The sequence below is a fragment of the Mauremys mutica genome, chromosome 13 (assembly GCF_020497125.1).
Source record: "Mauremys mutica isolate MM-2020 ecotype Southern chromosome 13, ASM2049712v1, whole genome shotgun sequence".
Taxonomy (NCBI): domain Eukaryota; kingdom Metazoa; phylum Chordata; order Testudines; family Geoemydidae; genus Mauremys; species Mauremys mutica.
This window is the reverse complement of record NC_059084.1, coordinates 32523619-32542947: the sequence shown is the minus strand read 5'-3', so window position 1 is coordinate 32542947 and position 19329 is coordinate 32523619. Positions and strand designations below refer to the sequence as shown.

General features: G+C 50.4%; 1 protein-coding gene across 1 annotated transcript; it reads left to right on the top strand.

Moving 5' to 3' along the window:
* Positions 1 to 1571: 1571 nt before the first annotated feature.
* Positions 1572 to 18332, top strand: EIF6 (eukaryotic translation initiation factor 6). Its single transcript, XM_044985284.1, has 6 exons — positions 1572 to 1785; positions 4855 to 4940; positions 9909 to 10084; positions 13782 to 13958; positions 15635 to 15816; positions 17971 to 18332. The coding sequence occupies exons 1-6, from the start codon at positions 1679 to 1681 to the stop codon at positions 17978 to 17980; spliced, it is 738 nt and encodes a 245-aa protein (XP_044841219.1). The 5' UTR covers positions 1572 to 1678; the 3' UTR covers positions 17981 to 18332.
* The last annotated feature ends 997 nt before the right edge of the window (positions 18333 to 19329 follow it).

Here is a 19329-nt window from a genome sequence, read left to right as displayed (position 1 = left end):
CTAGTTCCTACCTGTTCTGACACCGCGCTGCGCCCCAGAAGTGGCCAGCAGCAGGTCCGGCTCCTAGGCAGGGGCTCCGCAGAGCTCCCCACCCTGAGCACTGGCTCCACACTCCTCTTGGGCAGGAACTGGCCAATGGGAGCTGGGGGTGGGTGGTGCCTGCAGGCAAGAGTCACACAGCGCTGCTTGTGTGCCTCCGCTTAGAGCCGGACCTGCTGCTGGCCGCTTCCAGGGCACAGTGCCTGCCTTAGCACCCCTGCTGTGCTTCCCGAGGTAAGCCTGCACCCCAATCCCCTGCCCCAGCCCCCCAAAACTCTTCCTGCACTCCAAACCCCTCATCCCCAGCCCAGAGCCCCCTCCCACACCCTGAACCCCTCATTCCTGGCCCCACCCTGCAGCCCTCACCCCTGCACCCCAACCCTCTGCCCCAGCCCTGAGCCCCTCCCACAGCCCAAACCCTTATCCCCAACTCTATTGGATCGTGGGCATCAACAATTGTCTTCAACTGGGTCGCCAGAAAAAAAGTTTGAAAACCACTGTCCTAGAGTCCTCGAAATTAAGGCCAGAAGGGACCACCTGACTTCCTATACCACAGGCCTCCATCGCCATCCAGTACCTGCACACTAAACCTAACAACCAAAATAAGACCAAGGAAAATTAGAAGCACAGAAAACTAGACCATGTGCCAAAGGCAGACGATAGGAGGGACCAAGGTGCACCAGTACTCGAGGGCCCTGCAATGATACAACTGAAGGTGCTGAGATACTGCACAAAAACCTATAGAAAATAGAACACCAGAGCAGACAGGTTGTCTCTGTTCTGCTAGCTTGCTTCCTGCCTTTACATGCGTGGCAGTCTGTGCTGTTATGTTAACCCTTTTTATAAAACTATGATACATTTTGTACAAAGTAAATCTTGTGAAGTATCATTTGAAAACTCATAATCTGATGATCGTTATTATCCTGATAAAATGTCTGTACCAACATTGTATGTAAAGTGATAAGCTGCTACTGTATGACATTGCTGAGACATGCGCCACGTTTAGAAAAGCAGCCACAGCCCAGTTCCTCAGAGACAAAAGGCAAACCGATACCTCGGCCAGGTGTCAACAACAGCAAATGAACTATCAGCTGGTCAAGTGGCCGCTCTGTGGCAGGAAGGCGGGTGTGAGCTAGAAATGTACGTCCAGGCACGAGACCAGCCGGGGGTTCCCATGGGAACGAGGACCCGCTGGGTGAGGCAGGGCCAGGCAATAGGCGGCCCCGCTGGTTACCGCGCGCACACGCCGCACACTCGTCACTGCGAGGCAGCGACCTCCAGCCTGAGGGACGCGGCCCCGGAGCGAAGGTCTCTGGCCATGACCAGAGCCCGGGCTGGGGGCTGCGCGCCAGGAGGACGCAGGGCCGGGCTCCCGCGGGCGCAGCGCGGCTCCCCGCGGACTCGCCAGCAGCCGGGTCCTTCCCCTGCCCAGCGCGGGGCGGCGCCGCAGCGCGCAGCCTCCCGAGTCCCGCCCCCGGCCGCGCTGTGTGGCCTCAGGGCCATAGAGACGCGGGGGCGGCGCCGCTCTACCCGCGCGCTTCCGGTGGTTACCGGCGGCCTGTCCCGGAAGTGGCGGCGCGCGAGGCGGCGGTGCGGGTGACGCGGCGGGGGGAGCTCACGCGTGTGCCGCGCTCCTGCCATGGCGGTTCGCGCCAGCTTCGAGAACAACCACGAGATCGGCTGCTTCGCCAAGCTCACCAACCGCTACTGCCTGGTGGCCATCGGCGGCTCGGAGAACTTCTACAGGTCCGCGCGCGCGGCCGGCCGCCCCCGCTCCCTCCCCCTGGGGCCTCGGCCTTCGCCTCCCTCCTGGGGCCTGGGCCTGGGCCTCCCCGCCCGCGGGGCTCGGTCCCCTCCCCTCTGGGGCCTGGGCCTCCGCCTCCCCGGCCGCGGGGCTCGGTCCCCTCCCCTCTGGGGCCTGGGCCTGGGCCTCCCCGCCCGCGGGGCTCGGTCCCCTCCCCTCTGGGGCCTGGGCCTCCGCCTCCCCGCCCGCGGGGCTCGGTCCCCTCCCCTCTGGGGCCTGGGCCTCCGCCTCCCCGCCCGCGGGGCTCGGTCCCCTCCCCTCTGGGGCCTGGGCCTCCGCCTCCCCGCCCGCGGGGCTCGGTCCCCTCCCCTCTGGGGCCTGGGCCTCCGCCTCCCCGCCCGCGGGGCTCGGTCCCCTCCCCCCTGGGGCCTGGGCCTCCCCACCTCCCTCCCCGGCCGCGGGACTCGGCCTCCGCCTTCTCTCCTGGGGCCTGGGCCTCCCCCCCCCCCCCCAGCCCTGGGCCGCCTCCTCCTCCCTCCCCGGCCGTGGGGCTCGGCTTCCCCCCTTCCTCCCTCCTCACCCCCCCGCCCAGGGCTGCCCCCCTGCCTGCCTCCCCGGCCCTGGGGCTGGGTCCAGCCTCCCCCCGCCCCCCTTGCAGTCTAGATGCTCTTGGAAGAAGAGGCTGGTGTTTTCTAATCCGTGGAGGGTTGTAAAGAGAGCTGGGATCTAGACTGTCTCCTTACGCAGCTCCGTCTCCGATAGTCCTGCTGCATCTCCTTAGAAAGGTGATTAGAAATATATGTGTCAGGCCAGGACAGGGCCATTGGCTTATATCAGTGACTCTCAACCTTTCCAGGCTACTGTACTCCTTTCAGGAGGCGGATTAGTTTTGCGTACCCCAAGTTTCACCTCACTTAAAAACTACTTGCTTACAAAATCAGACATAGAAATTCAAGTGTCACAGCACATTGTTATTGAAAAATTGCTTACTTTCTCCTTTTCCCCATATAATTATAAAATAAATCAGCTGGAATATAAATATTGTACTTACATTTCTGCATATAGAACAATATAAACAAGTCATTGTCCGTATGAAATTTTAATGTGTACTGACTGTGCAGTGCTTTTTACGTAGCCTGTTGTAAAACTAGGCAAATATCTAGATGAGTTGATATACCCCTGGAAGACCCCATATACCCCCAGAGGTATGCCTACCCCTGGTTGAGAACCACTGGCTTATGTAACAGCATTGCATTTCTAGTATTCTCCATTCCTTTTGTTTCCTAGCTTCTTGTTTGCTTTTGACCACTGGTGGTGGTGAGCAGAGGTTTCAGTTGAGCTGCCCACCTGGATACCCAGGGCTTTTTCTTGGCTGTTACATTTAACTTACCAGTAAGATGTATGAGTAGTTCAGGCCGGTCCCTCCAGCCTGCATTATCTTGTGTTTGTCAATACTGAATTTCATTTGCCCTCATGTTGCCCATTCACCTAGATTGATTTTGTCCCTCTGAAGTTCCTCACTGTCCTCTTCAGCCTTGATTAACCTAGGGCATGTCTACAGGTACAGCGCTGCAGTAGTACAGCTGTGCCCATGCAGTGCATCTGGTGAAGATGCTCTATGCCAGAGTGGGAAAACTACGGCCTGTGACCACATCTGGCCCGCAGGGCCTTCCTGCCTGGCTCTTGAGCTCCCGGCTGGGGAGGCTAGCCCCTGGCCCCTCCCTTGCTGTCCCCCCTCACCCACAGGCTCAGCTTGCCACTCTGGGTGGCGTGGCTGCAAGCTCCTGCCAGGCAGCGTGGCTGGGGGAGCCACCGGCCTGCCCCAGTGCTCTAGACTGCGTGGCAATGTGGCTGGCTCCAGCCGGGCAGCGTGGCTGCCAGTCTTGACACTCTGAGGAGCATGGTATGGGGGCAGAGAGCGGGGGGTTTGATAAGGGGCAGAGGGTGGTTGGATAGGCGTGGAAGTACCGGGGGGGCCTGTCAGGGGGTAGGGGTGTGGATAGGGGTTGGTGCAGTCAGGGGACAGGGAGCAGGGGGGGTTGGATAGGAGGGGGGTCCCAGGGCAGTGGTTGGGGTGGGGGGTCCCAGGAGGGGGCAGTCAAGGGACAAGGAGCGGGGGGGGGTTGGATGGGGTGGGGGTTCTGAGGGGGGCAGTCGGGGTGGATGGGGGTGGGGGCCAGGCTGTTTGGGGAGGCACAACCTTCCCTACCCGGCCCTTCATACAGTTTTGGAACCCCGATGTGGCCCTCAGGCCAAAAAGTTGGCCCTGCTCTCTGCAGACGGGAGAGAGCTCTCCCATCAGCATAATAAAACCACCTCCATGAGCGGCAGAAGCTCTGTCTGTGTGAGAAGCTCTTCCACATACATAGTGCTGTGCACATGTGCGCTTATGGCAGTGTAACTTATGTTGCTGACAAAACTGTAGTGTAGACAAGGCCGTAGCCTCAGATAATGGTGTTGCATGTAGTTTTAGCCACCTCACTGTTCTCCCCTTTATCCAGATAATTAATAGATAAATTAAACAGCGGGTGTCCTAGTACCCACCCTAGAGGTGTCATTCTTTGTTTTCTAACCCATGACTGTACTTCACCTCTCACCCCACAGTACTTTAGTTTCCTTACTAGCTTCCCATGAGGGACTTTGAATTTATTTGGACTTCAAACAGCTTTTGACAATCAGCCTGTTCTTTATTTACTGCGTTGCTGACACATTCAAAGAATTCTAGTCCTCACTTTAACAGGAAATTAATTCATTTTAATTGGGAAAATCGTGTGGGTCTAGTGGACAGGGCACACTGCACTGGGGCTCAGGAAGCCTGAGTTCTATTGCTGACTCTGCCATTAACCTGCTGTAAAGCTTTGTGCAAGTCAGTGAACTTCTCTGCTTCTCAGTCTCCCCATCTGTAAAATGGAGATACTCACCTTTATAAAACAGGTCAGGAAAATCAGATCTCCTGCTCAGGTATCTTGACCTAATTTCCCTGGGGTATGAGTCCCTCTGGATTGAATGGGATTCTCTGTATATGTCGTTCTTTGCTTTGCAGCATCATTTCACTGTCTTTCTTATTGCAGTATCTTTGAGGGGGAGCTTTCTGAGACCATCCCTGTTGTTCATGCTTCCATCGCTGGCTGTCGGATCATTGGGAGAATGTGTGTTGGTAAGTCATGTCCTTTGAGCTGATACCTTTGTGGTGTGCTCTTAATGGGGATTGGGCTGGAACATGTCTTTTCACAAGATTCTAGACTCATTCTGCAGTATAAGGAATCCTCTGAGTCAAGACGTTCTGTAACTGGATCTGCCTAGGAGCCACCCGTTCCCATAGTGAACAGAGGTTAGAGTTTGAGGTTCCAGCTGTGACAAATAGGGGATAGTAGGAGGGCTGCAGATATAGCCTCGTGGACCTGAAGGGACTTCTTTTTAGAGGTTGTTGAGTGGAGCCAGTCCTGAGGGTGGGGCAGAGGAGTGGAACTGGGAAGACTTATTTCCAAAATAAAAAATGTCATAGGGTTTGGCTTCTGTTGCGGTGGTGGGGGAAATCACTTAAGCCTGTCTACAGTACGGTGGGGGGGGGGGTGTCAAACTAAGGTACGCGACTTCAGCTACGCGAATAGCGTAGCTGAAGTCGAACTACCTTAGTTCGACTGACTTACCCATCCAGACGCGGCGGGGTTGAACTCCGCGGCTCCAAGGTCGACTCCGCCACCGCCGTTCGCGGTGGTGGAGTTCCGGAGTCGACCGGAGCGCGTGGGGAGTTCGAACTATCGCGTCTTGATTAGACGCGATAGTTCGAACTCCGAGAAGTTGAACTCACCGCGTCGACCCGCGCGGTAAGTATGGACCTACCCATAGCCACTCCTCTACAGCATGTTTCACACGCCTCTACTTGTGGGGATGGGGAGTTGGGTGTCATGTGTAAGTTTCTCTTGCTGATAAATCTGCAGGGAATACCCTGTTTTGATGGGCATTAATGGTTCAGCATCTAGCCATTACAAATACGTATTGCAAAGGCAACATTCTTCCTTTCACTAGCATGTAGCCAGGGATGCAGCAGGACACGGCTCTTGTTTTTACGATCCGTTCCGGTGAGAGGAAGGAGAATGTTTTGTCCTTTATCAGTTTGTCAGGAGAAGCTTTTGACAGATCTTGATTATTATAGCGGTGCCGCATTAGAGTAATGAAATGAGCATAGTCGGGAACGCCAGTTAGATTATTAGCAGTCTAGCATCTGCAAGGGGGATTTCATTTCTGATTAAAGGGGAAAAAACTGAGGCTTCTGCCCTTTTCACTTTGCTTGGTAGGGTTTTTTTAAAGGAATCCTTCCTTCCTCCTCCTCTTCTTTCCCCCCCCCGGCTTGTGTTAGAAATTCAGGTCTTGTTTGCTCTCTGAGACTGCAGTCACTGGGGGACTTGTGAAATCCTGAATTAACAGGCCAAGAAGGGAAAGTGAATTTTAATCAGACTGTTTTAAAACTGTTCTTAATAACACCTAGTTAACATTTTGGGGAAAGGACACCTTTGTTAAAGGTTCTATCTACACGCTCTATATTATTAACGAGGCCTGAGACCCCAAAGCCAGTAAAACCAGGATATTCCTGATGGCCAAGGCTGTGGTTTTTTAAAAAAAAAAAAATTAAAAGGCAAAAGAATATCTTAAAAAAACAAATCTCAAATCATTCCTCTCAGGGACTTTCTCCCTCATAAAGAAGCAACAACCACCAAGGGTTCATCTGCACAATGATAAACCCGCAGCTGGCCTGGGTCAGCTCACTTGGACTTAGGGTCCAGTGGTTGCAAGGACCTTCCTACAGGTCGCCTTGGACTCGGCAGGTTTGGCCACTTGCACGATGGCTACTGCCATAACCATGAGACACAGCTGCTGGCTTCAGGTCTCGGTGTTCCAGCATGAGGCCCAGAACACTATCCAGGACCTACCTTTTGACTGTTCAGGACTCTCTTCAGAGCAGACAGACGCTAGGCTCCATAGCCTTAAGGACTTGTGGGCAATCCTTAAATCCCTGGGGATTCACATGCCGGCCCCCCCAAGGAAGCTGTTCAAATCTCAGCCCGCCCTGTGCTTCTGCTCTGCTCCTCACAGGTAGGACTATAATAGGAAACAGGGCAGGAGTAACAGGAGACACCCATCTCAGTCCTCCCCGGGCCTCAAAACCGAACTTTTGAAGTTGCGCCTGAGGATGGTGCACCAATTCAAATTCCAGATCCTTCCCCTCTTTTTGTGAATCGTCTGTTCCATTTCTACCATGCCTGGTCTCAAATAACTTCAGACCGATGAGTCTTGAGCATGGTAGAATTGGGATATTCTCTCCAATTCTGTTCTCTCCCGCCTTCCCACCCACCATCCCTGTCCCTCCTCAGGGACCCTTCTCACAAGAAACTTCTAGTGCAGGAGGTGCAAATGCTCCTACAACTTGGGGCGGTAGAGGAGGTCCCTCTGGAGTTCAGGGGTAGGGGGTTCTACTCTTGATATTTCCTAGTCCCCAAGGCCAAGGGTGGGCTCAGACCTATTTTAGACCTGTGAAACCTAAACAGATTCATGAATCTGTTAAGTTCCTCATGGTCTCTCTGGCTTCCATCATTCCCTCCCTGGATCTGGGGGACTGGTATGCCGCCCTTGACTTGGAGGATGTGTACTTTCAAGTGTCCCCAGATGGTTTCTATGATTCATGGTCAACAACATTCACTATCAGTTCACGGTCCTTCCCTTTGGCCTCTTGGCGACCCCTTGGTTGTTCACCAAGTGCATGGCGGTCATGGCAGCCTTCCTATGGAAGCAGCAGGTGCAGGTATTCCCATACGTAGATGACTGGCTAATCAAGGGCCGCTCAAAGGATAGAGTTCATCAATGCCCTCTTGAACTCCACTCAGGCCCGGGCCTTTCTTCCGGAATCCCGGTTCCTCGCCATGAGCGCCATCATAGAGGATCTCAAAAGGTTCCCAACCACGATGGCTAGAAATTGCCTAAAACTGCATGGGAACATGGTGACTTGCACGTATGTGGCACAGCATGTCAGGCTGCAGCTCCGTCCCCTTCAGGCGTGGCTAGCTTGAGTGTACAGGCTGAAACGAGACCACCTAGACAAACTGGTCACAATCACTCAGGTCCTCAAGTCCCTCCGTTGGTGGCTCAATCCACAGACAGTCTGCGCAGCCAGACCCTTCTCCAGACCTCAGCCCTCGCTTTCACTAGTCACAGATGGGTCAGCGATGGGATGGGGAGCACACGTAGAAAGACTCAGTACTCAAGGTCTGTGGTCCCAGGCAGAACTTTCGCTGCATGTCAATGTCAGGGAGCTGCGTGCGGTGCGCCTCACTTGCCAGACATTTCAAACCCATCTACAGGGTAGATGTGTATCAGTGTTGACAGACAATGCTACAGCGATGTTCTATATAAACAGACAGGGTGGTGCTCGCTCCTCTCCCCTGTGTCAGGAAGCCCTCAGGCTGTGGGACATCTGCATCGCACACTCGATACACTTGGAGACATCGTACCTTCCGGGCTCTCAGAACGAACTGGCCGATACCTCAGCAGGTTTTTTCGCGGCCATGAGTGGTCTGTCCGCCTGGACGTCACGATCAACATTTTCCAAATAGACCTGTTCGCAACAGGAAGTGTCAGCAATTCTGCTCCTTCCTGGATCACAGCCCAGGCTTGCTCGCAGACGCCTTTCTCCTCTCATGAAAGGGGTGCCTGCTGTACGCATTCCCACCGTTCCCGCTCATCCACAAGGTCTTCCTCAAGGTCTGACAGGAGAAAGTGTCATTAGTCTTGATAGCACCAGTGTGGCCCCATCAGCACTGGTTCACCACACTGCTAGACCTGTCAGTGGACACACACTTAGCCCTGCCCATGGTTCCGGACTGGATCACGCAGGACCACAGCTGCCTCCAGCACCCCAACCTGGAATCGCTCCACCTCACATCATCGAAACTCCATGGCTGAACTCATTAGAGCTTGCGTGCTCTGACTTGGTTAGGGAGGTCCTCCGTGGCAGTAGGAAGCCCTCCAGTCAGGCCACTTATCCAAGTGGAAGAAATTTTCTATTTGGTATCTTCAGAAGAGCACTCCTTCATTGCAGGCCTTGATTCCCTTCATCCTGGACTATTTACTTTACCTAAAACAGCAGGGTCTGGCAGTGTCGTCAATCAAGGTGCACCTGGCTGCGATTTCAGCTTTCCATCCCAGCTCAGCTGAGCCACTGAGTATTTGCTAACCCCGTGGTTGGCTGCTTCCTCAAGGGGCTGGACAGGCTGTACCCTCAGGTATGGCAGCCAATTTCCCTTATGAGATCTTAACCTGGTGCTCTCAAGGGTGATGGGTCCTCCCTTCGAGCCCCTAGCAATGAGCTCTCTACTTTACTTTCTTGGAAGGTGGTGTTCCTAGTGGCTATAATGTCAGCCAGTAGGGTGTCTGAGCTCAAGGCCCAGACATCCGAGTCCCCTTATACCGTGTTTTACAAGGCAAATGTGGCTGCACCTAGTATTCCTCCTGAAGGCTAGAGACAATGCTGTGCTACGGTCTGTAACTCTGAACTCTGACCCTTCCTCCTGGGGACTGCTTGGGAGTCACCTACTTGGAGTTGACATGAGCAAACACTCGAAGAAGAAAAAACGGTTACCTACCTTTTGTAATGGTTGTTCTTCAAGATGTGTTGCTCACATCCATTCCAAGCCCCACCCACCTCCCCTCTGTCGGAGTATTCGGTAAGAAGGGACTAAAGAGGCAGCGGGTCGGCAGGGACCTATATACACCGCCATGAAGGTGCCACTCCAGGGGGCTCCACAGCCGACCCGACAGATACCGCTCTAAGGGAAAACTTTCTGATGACTCTGTAAGCGGTGCGCGTACACCTACTTGGGACGGACGTGAGCAGCACATCTTGAAGAATAGCAGTTACGAAAGGTAGGTAACTGTTTTTTCTGACTCTAACCCCTGGGTGCTGGCTTGTTTTTTGATGGGAACTTTGCCTCAGTCATGCTGTATGTTGGGGGAGGTGCTGGGTGAGCCTGAGGAGCCCTGAGGCCAGGTTGTTTGAATTCTAGGAAGTGGACAAGCCCAGCAGGTGAACACCTTTGACTTGGTCTGAAGCAGAGCTCCTTTTTTCTTTTAGGGAACCGGCATGGACTGTTGGTCCCAAGCAGTACAACAGACCAGGAGCTTCAGCACATCCGCAACAGCCTGCCAGACTCAGTCCGAATCCAAAGGGTGGAGGAGCGGCTCTCAGCTTTGGGCAATGTCACCACATGCAATGACTATGTAGCACTTGTCCATCCAGACCTTGACCGGGTAAATGGCTTTTGTTCTTTTACAAGTGCAGACCTTTAAAGCGAACCCCACCCTAGAGCTAGATTTCATAGTTATTGGGGATCGCTATGAGCATTTCCAGTTCATGCCGAGTAAAACAAGGCTGCATGCTAATAGCGTTTTACAGCAGGGGAACCTGCTTTATCTAGCCTTTCATTCTTCTCGGCAGAGGAATGGCAGAGTTGACTTCTGCTCTAAAAGCCTGCCTCAAGATTCAGCTTCGAGTGCCAGTCATTCTCCCTTTCACTAATCCTTATTTATAGGGCAGATAAAAAGACAAGCTCTGTCCTGAAGAGTTTACAATCTAGTGTTCAACATACAGGCAGTCCTCGGACTTACCACACAATTGGTTCCTGAACATTGTCGTAAATTGTAACTCCACAGTTACAACTCCACAGTGGGACCGAGCATCATGAAGTCGAAACCAGTTGTCATAAATTGTATCAGGGTGTCAGTTCAGAAGCTTCATAAGTCGAATGTCGTAAAGTCGAGGACTGCCTGTACTGGGACTAATGGAGAGGTAATAGAATGGAGGAGAGCCGTGATGACAGTATCAGGTGGTTACTCACTTGAGGCATGTGTGCATCTGGATGGCTAAACTGCAACTGATTTTTTTCTCTGGATGCACTGTAGACAATGTGGATGAGTTGGATTTTAGGGGGATTTGAGTGAGGGAAGGGGTGGTGAGCTTGTATCCTGGTGTACAGCATGGAGGAAAGCAGAGAAATGGAAGTCAGGGACCCAGAAGCACAAAGGCTGTCATGGTGTGGTTGAGGGGGCAGGGTAAGAGATTAAGTTACAGGCATAGGCAGGAGCAGAGCTGTACATGGCTTTGAAACAAATAGGAGAACGTGATGCAATTGAGAACAGGGCAGTCAAATGAGAGCTACAAGGAGGGGGTAATATGGCGAGATTCAGCAGGGCAGATCACTGGAGGCAGCGTTTTGATTGCATTGGGGGCACAGTTTGGGTGCCAGGAAGTTCAGACAGAGGAAGGTTGTGAAATTGAAATGGGAGATGATTAGAGAGTTTTAGCAGCTGGAACTGAGGAAAAGATGCTAGAACCTGAATTGTGTTTCCTTGCTAGCGGAGTGCAGCCAGTATTATGTTGGTTGGTTCCTGCCAAGTGAATTTCCACCCTGCCTGGGAGCATGGTCTGCCAACACTTGTGTTCTCATTAAACAAGTTCATTACTGCAAACTGATTTGGTTCTCGGTCTATCAAATTCCTTCCTGGGGCCATTTGTCTCCTTCACTGCCTCACTTAGCCTGTTTCTCTCCTTAGGCCAGTTTCATATTTTTCCTCCCCAGGGTAATGTAGGGGTCCAGCAGGGTCTCCAGTGGGACCTGTGTCCCTAGGTGAAGGTGTCCAGGAGAAGTGAAGTGCAGAGCCATAGGAGCCCCTTGTGGAGGGGGCCGCACCTTGAAGGAATAGCTCCTTGTTTTGTATGCTGCTGGGCATCTTCCAGTCTGTCCACAAAAAGCTGATTAACAAACAGCCCAGAAAAGTGTGTTCTCTGTAATACACTTGTTCTGGGATGAACTTGTGGCTGAAGCCTAGTGCTGCAAGTCAGGAGACTTGATTCTGTTCTTAGCTCTGCCTCAGACTCTCTGTGTGATGTTGGGCTAGTCATTTAGCTTTCTGTATTCCTCAGGCGATAATACCCCACAGGTGTCTTAATCATTCAGCAGACCAGTCAGGATTGTGCTTGGGGCTGTACAAACGCATATGAGGACATGGCTTCCTGCCCCGAAGAACTAACAGTAAATGAAGAATCTAATGCTCTAACTTGAAAAATGCTTTGAGATCCTTGGATAACAGATGATGTACCAGTGCAGAGTATTGGTGGAGGCAATATTTGTTCTGTGTTCTGGTGTCGGAGTGTCTTTCCTTGCTAGGTTGTTGCACAACCGATGTTCCCCTCCCTCCGCTTACACAAGGTTAGGAATTGGACAACTACTAATCAGATTTGTCAGTGAGGGCTGCCAAAGACTAGTGCTAACTATTGGATTTGGTATCCATGCTTGAAAGAAGAGACAGTGTAATTCTTCCACCTGTTCCCATTGAGCAAGTACATGTTCCGTTCAGCACCTGGACTAGGGAAAAGGTTCTCTCTGTGCTGGTGATCTCACCTCTTGAATTGTTGTTGTTGCTTGTTTTACAGTAGCACAAACAGACCAGAGACAGTCCCTGCTGCCCCAAAGAGCTTTAATCTGAGTAGAAGGCAAAAGACAGTCAAATACAACAAAGAGGTTGAGGGTAGAAGGAAACAACGAGACCATATTGGTCAGCATGATACGCAGTGGTCTGAGGCCACCTGCTGCCTAGCTTCAGGCTTTGGAGGCATCACGGCAGAAAGGGAGCATGAAAGAGGACAAAGAGGAAGATGGCTTTGTGGTTGTTTACAAGTTTCTCCCATGTGTAGGGCAGCATAGGTGACAGTAGGGGGTGCTTGTTTGAAAGTTTAATAAGTGGATGGTAGAGACTGGGATTATTGGCAGAATGGAGTTGAGTCAACATCTCGATATTCATATTGGAGATGCTAGCTTGGGTGGGGATAGGCTGTGAAGGGCCTTGAAAGTGAATGCAAATAGTTTGTGTTTGCTGTGACGGAGCAGGGGGAGCAAGTGAAGGGATGCAAAGAGGGGTGACAGTCAAAAGGAGGCGCCAGGAGAGCTTACCTTTGCAGCCATGTTTTGAATGGCTGTAAGTGAGGTGAGAAGGGATTTATCAAGGCTGGAGTGGAGCAAGTTGTAGTGATTGAGATGGTGAGAGGCTAGACAAGGGCTTTAGCTGTATGGCTGGAGAAGAACGGCGGTCTTAGGACTTTTGCAGGAAAAAGCGGCAACATGCAGACACATGGATGTGTCAGTCTAGAGGGCCATGTTGAAGATGATGCCCAGGTGATAGTGAAGATGGTGGTGTTACCCACAAGGAGGGGGAGGATTTTTGATGAAAGGTTAAGAGCTCTGTTTTGGTCATATTGAGCTTAAGCTGACAGCTGGACACTCACTAGGAAACCTGAGATACCGGCTGAGGTACTAGATGGAATAGAAGATGACAGATCTGGAGTGGAGAAGTGGCTCTGTGAGGAATCTTAACATAAAGATGATAGTTGAAGATTCATAGATTCAAAGGCCAGAAGGAGCCACTGTGATCATCTAGTGTGACCTAGAGACCTTCCCCAAAATAATTCCTAGAGCAGGTCTTTTTAGAAAAACATCCGGTCTTGATTTGAACATTGTCAGTGATGAAGAATCACCACACCTTGGGTAAATTGTTCCAAGGATTAATTACTTTCACCGTTAAAAAATTACACTGTATTTCCAGTCTAGCTTCAACTTCCAAAATGATCAAACCATGGACGGGAGGGTAAGATTGAAGAGGAGGAGCATGGTTGACTGTGTTGAAGTCAACTGGCAGGTCAAGGAGGAGAATGATGGAGTGCTAATTGTTTTTTGTTGTTGGACCTAAAAGCAGGTGTAGTTAATATACTTACAAAATGAAAATATGAGCTCTTGAAAGTCAAAATAGATTCTTCCAAAACACCCTGAGCAAGTTTTCTTCCAAGTGTAGCTCTGCTCCCAGCTCAGCTAACATGGGGTTTTCACATAATATTCTGAGTTCTGAGATAACATTTGTGCCCAGGACACACGCTTCTCGTTTTATGTATTTACAGGAGACTGAAGAGATCTTGGCAGATGTGCTCAAAGTAGAAGTTTTCAGACAGACGGTTGCAGACCAGGTTCTGGTAGGAAGTTACTGTGCTTTTAGTAACCAGGGAGGACTTGTGCACCCAAAGACTTCAACTGAAGACCAGGATGAGCTCTCCTCACTGCTGCAAGTCCCACTTGTGGTAAGGCATTTGTAGACTTGTGCTTTCTCTCTCCCTTCCCACCCCAGAGTCTTCTAAGGAGAGGTTTGGATCTTCCCAGCCTCCATGTTGTGTCCTTCCCCCAGCTGCATTGTCTGCCTCGTCTAGCTTTTATCAGGCAGCTGTAGAGTGTGGACTCGTTCGTTTCACCACTGCCCACGTGAAAAGAAGCTGTGCCCTCTCAGTAGTGTCTCTTTCCTCCTCCCCCAAATAGCCGCTCAAGTCTTCCGGGTACCAAATGCCCCAGCTGCCAAAACTTCCCACTCCAACTTCTAAACTGCAGGTGTATGTTTCAGTGCTAAAGTCTCTGGCAAACAAAGTTGGAGTAGTAAAATAAATGTCGTCATTATCCGTGTGAACACTGCTGTGACCCTGTGCTGATTGCACTCCGGGGAGGAGCTGGCCTGGAAGGTAGTACCACGCTGTTCTGGGTTTGCTGCCGGAGTGAAGTTGAATGGGCTGCATAGGACACGTTGCCTGTTCACAAGGTGTTGCACTCTGATGGCTAACGAGAGATCTGTCCTGTATTGTGTTGTCATCTTCTTGGAGTGTGGGGAAGGAGTGATGTGATTTGGCCTTTACTGGCCTTTTAAAAATTCCAGTGGTAGAATTGTGTTCCCTTTGAACCACGCGGTGGCAAACTGGTCCCCAGTCCGATTTGTCACTTTCAGCATAGCTGTAGCGTTTAGTTTCCCATCTGTTGTGTTCTGCTTGATTTCTGTGCAGTTAATTTCTCTTCTGGGTTTAAATGCCACTTAGCTTTTGCTCTTGTTCTGCTTTTCTTTCTTTAAAGAGAGGTCAGCTGTCCTATTAACGCCTTCAATTTAGTTTTTCTAAAGTGTATTTTCTTCCAGCGAGAGAGAGAGAGAGAGAGAGAGAGAATACGTTTGCAGCGCTGCCTTCAGAAGCTGTCTGGTTTTATTTGTAGCTTAGCATTGTTAGTTCTCTAGTTCCGTGGTTGCTTTAATTGCTTTGGAATCAGAGGTCTCTGTAGCATAAATCTCTGGTGTGCAGCAGTTGGGCTGAGAGGGGAAGTGACTGCTCCTGCTCTGGGACTACATGGGGAACCCACTGCTGCCCAGCCCAGCCTCCATGCCCCAGGAGCACTGGGCAGTATTTAAGCCAGAGGTTAGAAACCTGAATTAGGAGCTGATCTAAAGTTGAGCAGTTGATCAGAGGGGCAAGAGACTGGATGTGGGGAATAATGACTGTACATTGTCTCCTGTTCCTCAGGACCTTGGTCCACCTTTCAGCAGAAGTATCCATCATAGAAGAAAAGCTTCTCTCTGTCACCACTGTCTCCTAAACAGAATTTTAAATAACCAAATATTACGTTGTCCAGTTATATAGATGCAAATAGTTGAACCAGCATTACCCATATAGGTCTGCTTATGGATGGAACCCACATGAAAAAAGTACCATGCTTCAGCCCAAAAATGTGTCCCGGTCAGTTTCTTACTATCAAGGAGATAACATTTTCAAACACGATGGTCTCAAATCATTGTAAGCATTGTGGTGACAGGAGTCTGCGGGATAGTTTGGGCTGGTGCCCTTCCCTGGTGACTAGCAATGCAATAAAGTATAATTGATTAGCGGTCTCTCTTGCTGTCACTGTGGTCTTGTGCTGACCCCTTTCTCTCCCTGTTTGTCTTTGCCAGACTGGAACAGTAAATCGTGGCAGTGAGGTTATTGCTGCAGGGATGGTTGTGAATGATTGGTGTGCCTTCTGTGGGCTGGACACAACCAGCACAGAGCTATCGGTGATCGAGAGCATCTTCAAACTGAATGAAGCGCAGCCAAGTGCCATTGCTACCAGCATGAGAGATTCCTTGATTGACAGGTAGGTGACATCGCATGATGTGCATATGCATCTTCAAAACCTGCAAAGACGAGCTAGCCAAGGTTTGTTTTCCAGGATTCGTTTCTTTCCATTGGGTTTTCTTTAGATTCTAAGTTGTATCAAAAATTAAAAAGATACAAGCTCTATTTTCTGCTTTTTCTGCTAGTCACTTTCATAAGCATGCTTAGGGCTCTTATTACCTCTATGATATTATAATGGGAACCTACTAATTCTCACTATAATTAGTTTCCAAGCTCTGTCCTCAATTTTCACGTGCTCATCTTCTAGAAAATTAAGTGTATGGGCTGAAATTTTCCATGCTTGTTTCCCCCTGAAGATTAATTTTATTTTTGAGAAAAAGCCCTTCAGCTGTTTTTGAGAACAGTGAGTGAGACGTTCAGTTGCTACAAGCATTTCACCATACTGTTTTAGACATAGTAAAACAAAAATGACTGAAGCTTGAACCTTGGCCTGGGTATAGTGTAGTCTTTAAGGACCAGCTTGGTTGGTTTGCAAGGGAAAACCTTGGTTTTGATTAATCAGAAGTTCTGAGCATTTGAAAACAATGTGCTGAAGATGTGTGCTAGGTTTTTCCATTAAGCCTGTATATATGCACGTGGAAATAGTGCATTTCTCAGTGATGTGTGACATAAAACATTCATAGCTTTTAAAATGACTGAATTGGTTTCCTTCAAACTGGGCTGGAATTCTGGATCTGTGAGATCTGCAAAACTATCCAAGTTTGACCAAGCCAAGACTATAACAGTGTTCAAAAAAGAACTAGATAAATTCATGGAGGATATGCCCATCAGTGGCTATTAGCCAGGATGGTGTCCCTAGCCTCTGTTTGCCAGAAGCTGGGAATGGGCGGCGGGGAATGGATCACTTGCTGATTACCTATACCATTCATTCCCTCTGGGGCACCTGGCAATGACCACTGTCAGAAGACAGGATACTGGGCTAGATGGACCTTTGGTCTGACCCAGTCTGGCCATTCTTATGTTCTTCTTATGTTCTTATGAATAAAATTTTGATAGTTTAAAAATTCTTCATGTTTAAATTTAGCACATTTACACAGCTGTGACCCTCCTGCCGTGCTAGTGATGATGACCACCATTGTCACCACTTGCTACTGTTGGTGGATGAGCACCCACTGTGGGACATTGGTGAAAGGTTTTTGCAGTGTGGATGCAGCTGTATATCTTGGCCCCGACTTTCACTAACTGGGCCTGTCACTGTTTGAGGACTGACAGGGACTTCACCGACGTGATCATAGAGACTCTGCTGAAGATCTGGGATTTCTCAAAAGTTCCCAATTGAAAAAACACTTTGGGCCCAGCAATGGGTCAGATGTATTTCTGCTGCCTTAAAGGGCTTTTAAACAATGTACTTCCTAGCTATAAGTGTGTGGTTCCTTGTCCTGGCCTGAGTGGGGGTGTGGTGCACCATGGTCCTCCCCAGTGGTGGCTATATGGGGGTCCTTGTATATGATGTTTATAAGGGGTTTTGGAATCCTTTGAGCTGAAAGGCCCTATGAAAATACATTTTCTAAATGAGCTGGACATCTACAAAGGCTAGGAACCAAGTCTCTTTACCTGCCCTTATGATTATGGTTGTACCTCCTTTATGTGCCACGGTGTGTGGACAAGCTACATAGACACATCCCTGCCTGAGTGCTCCCAGTTTAGTGGCTGGGTCCTCGCTTCCATTGTGACTCCTCTATGCCGCTCCAGTTGAAAGGTCCCCTTTATGCTAGCCCACAGGAATGGTCCTTGGGGATATGGAGTGAAACAGTTCCATGCTGCCGCTCCACAGCTCCTGGTTTAATGGATGGATGCAACTGAGCATAAGTCAGAGCAAACCTGAGGCTGCTTGAACTTTCTCTGGGGGCAATGCAGGTCTCCAGGCAAGGCTGAGAATGCTGGAGACGTACCATGTTCTTGCTGGCCTGGTGAATCTGGCTGAGAGTTCTCGTTTGGTCCAGTGCACTGGTTCTATTACTCTCGATTTATGTAACTTTGCGTTCTACGACAACCCTCAGGAATTATAGGGCAGAAAGCTGGTCAGTGAAGAGACTGATGTGCCGCAGCTGGAGATGCCGGCTGCCCTTACCTGCTCTCCGTTTATTAAACCTGATTTCTGTTTTCTTTCTAGTTTGACATGAGAAGCGCTGCTCTGACCTTCCGGCGCTGACTCAGGAGCAGAATGCCAGGCTCCTGTTTCATCTGCTTTCTGGATTACAGACACCAGACCCTTCTACTATCATTTCTGTGGGCCCTTTTGGGAGGGTGCCACGTAACCAACATTTTTAATGTTCTGTTAACTACTTCCTACTACAGAAACCTGACAAACAGCATGAGTGAGTTATAAATATGAAGTGTTGTGTTGCCGGCTGCTGTTTTCTGGTCCTTTCAGTGATCTCAGCGCTGCCGGAATCTGTAACATTAGAGCTGCTCTATTTGTGAAGCTGACTTGTGCTCTTACAGCCACTAAAGATGCTTCTGTTCACACTTCAATTCTGGTCTGTCTCTCTTTGCATTGGGCTGTTTACTTGACACCCTCCTCCCCCCGGATTTTTCTCCTATAAAAGGGAGTGGTTTTCTAACAAACAATAGATTTTAAAACACACTTAAAATGGCTTAATGAAAGAGCATAATGCTTCCTCTCCCCTATTGCTAGACAGTTCTTCCCAGGCCAGATGGCCGTAGGCTGCTTTGCCCTGGCTGTAGCTTTACAGAAAAGGTCTGAGGTTGCAAGCACCAAAGATTGTGGCTGTCTGGTGCCTTTCTGAACTCAGCTGCTCTGTGTCCCTGCCTGGCACCCTGAAGCTGTCCCTTTGGAGTGGGGAAACAAGTGTATCAAAGGGCAAGTAGGTGTCAGTTCTGCTTACAAACAAAGCTGCCTCATAAGGGACAATTCAGGAGTGAGAGGGAACAGGTGGGGCAGCCAGGGCTCTGAAAGCAAACGGTGCCTCTGGGATTCATGTTGGAGAGAAAAGACCAAGTGACCTCATTCTCCCCAGCTGTTCAGCTCATGTATACGTCTAGCACGGGAGCCATTGGCCCTGGCCCGCAGAGAGTGTAATAACAAAGCATTGGGCAGCTGCTCCCTCTTAGCTCTCAGATATACGTGCTCCCCACACCCTCCCTGACTGCTGCTGATTGTCTCCTATGTCACATTGCAGAGGAACGCCTGTTACTGAAGACCTGCCAAAGACATAATGTCTGTGATCCCCAGTGGGGCAGCTCCCATGAAAGGAACCTGCAGTTAGAACAAATGGCTGCGAGCCTTTGCCTGTGGAATTGGGCTCTGCCCTTCCCCGGAGGTGCTTAGTAGGGCTCTCTCCTTGGTCTCCTGGCACCTTTGACATGCTGCTTTTGTGGGAGGAGAAGGTTGGCCCATGTTCTCAAAGCATGTTTGTTATTTCTTGGGAGTCGCCAACTATCTGGCACGTAAGTGGGAGTTGCCTGTAGTTAGAATTTCCTTTCCAAGCGGCCCTGGTGGCCCTGCCAG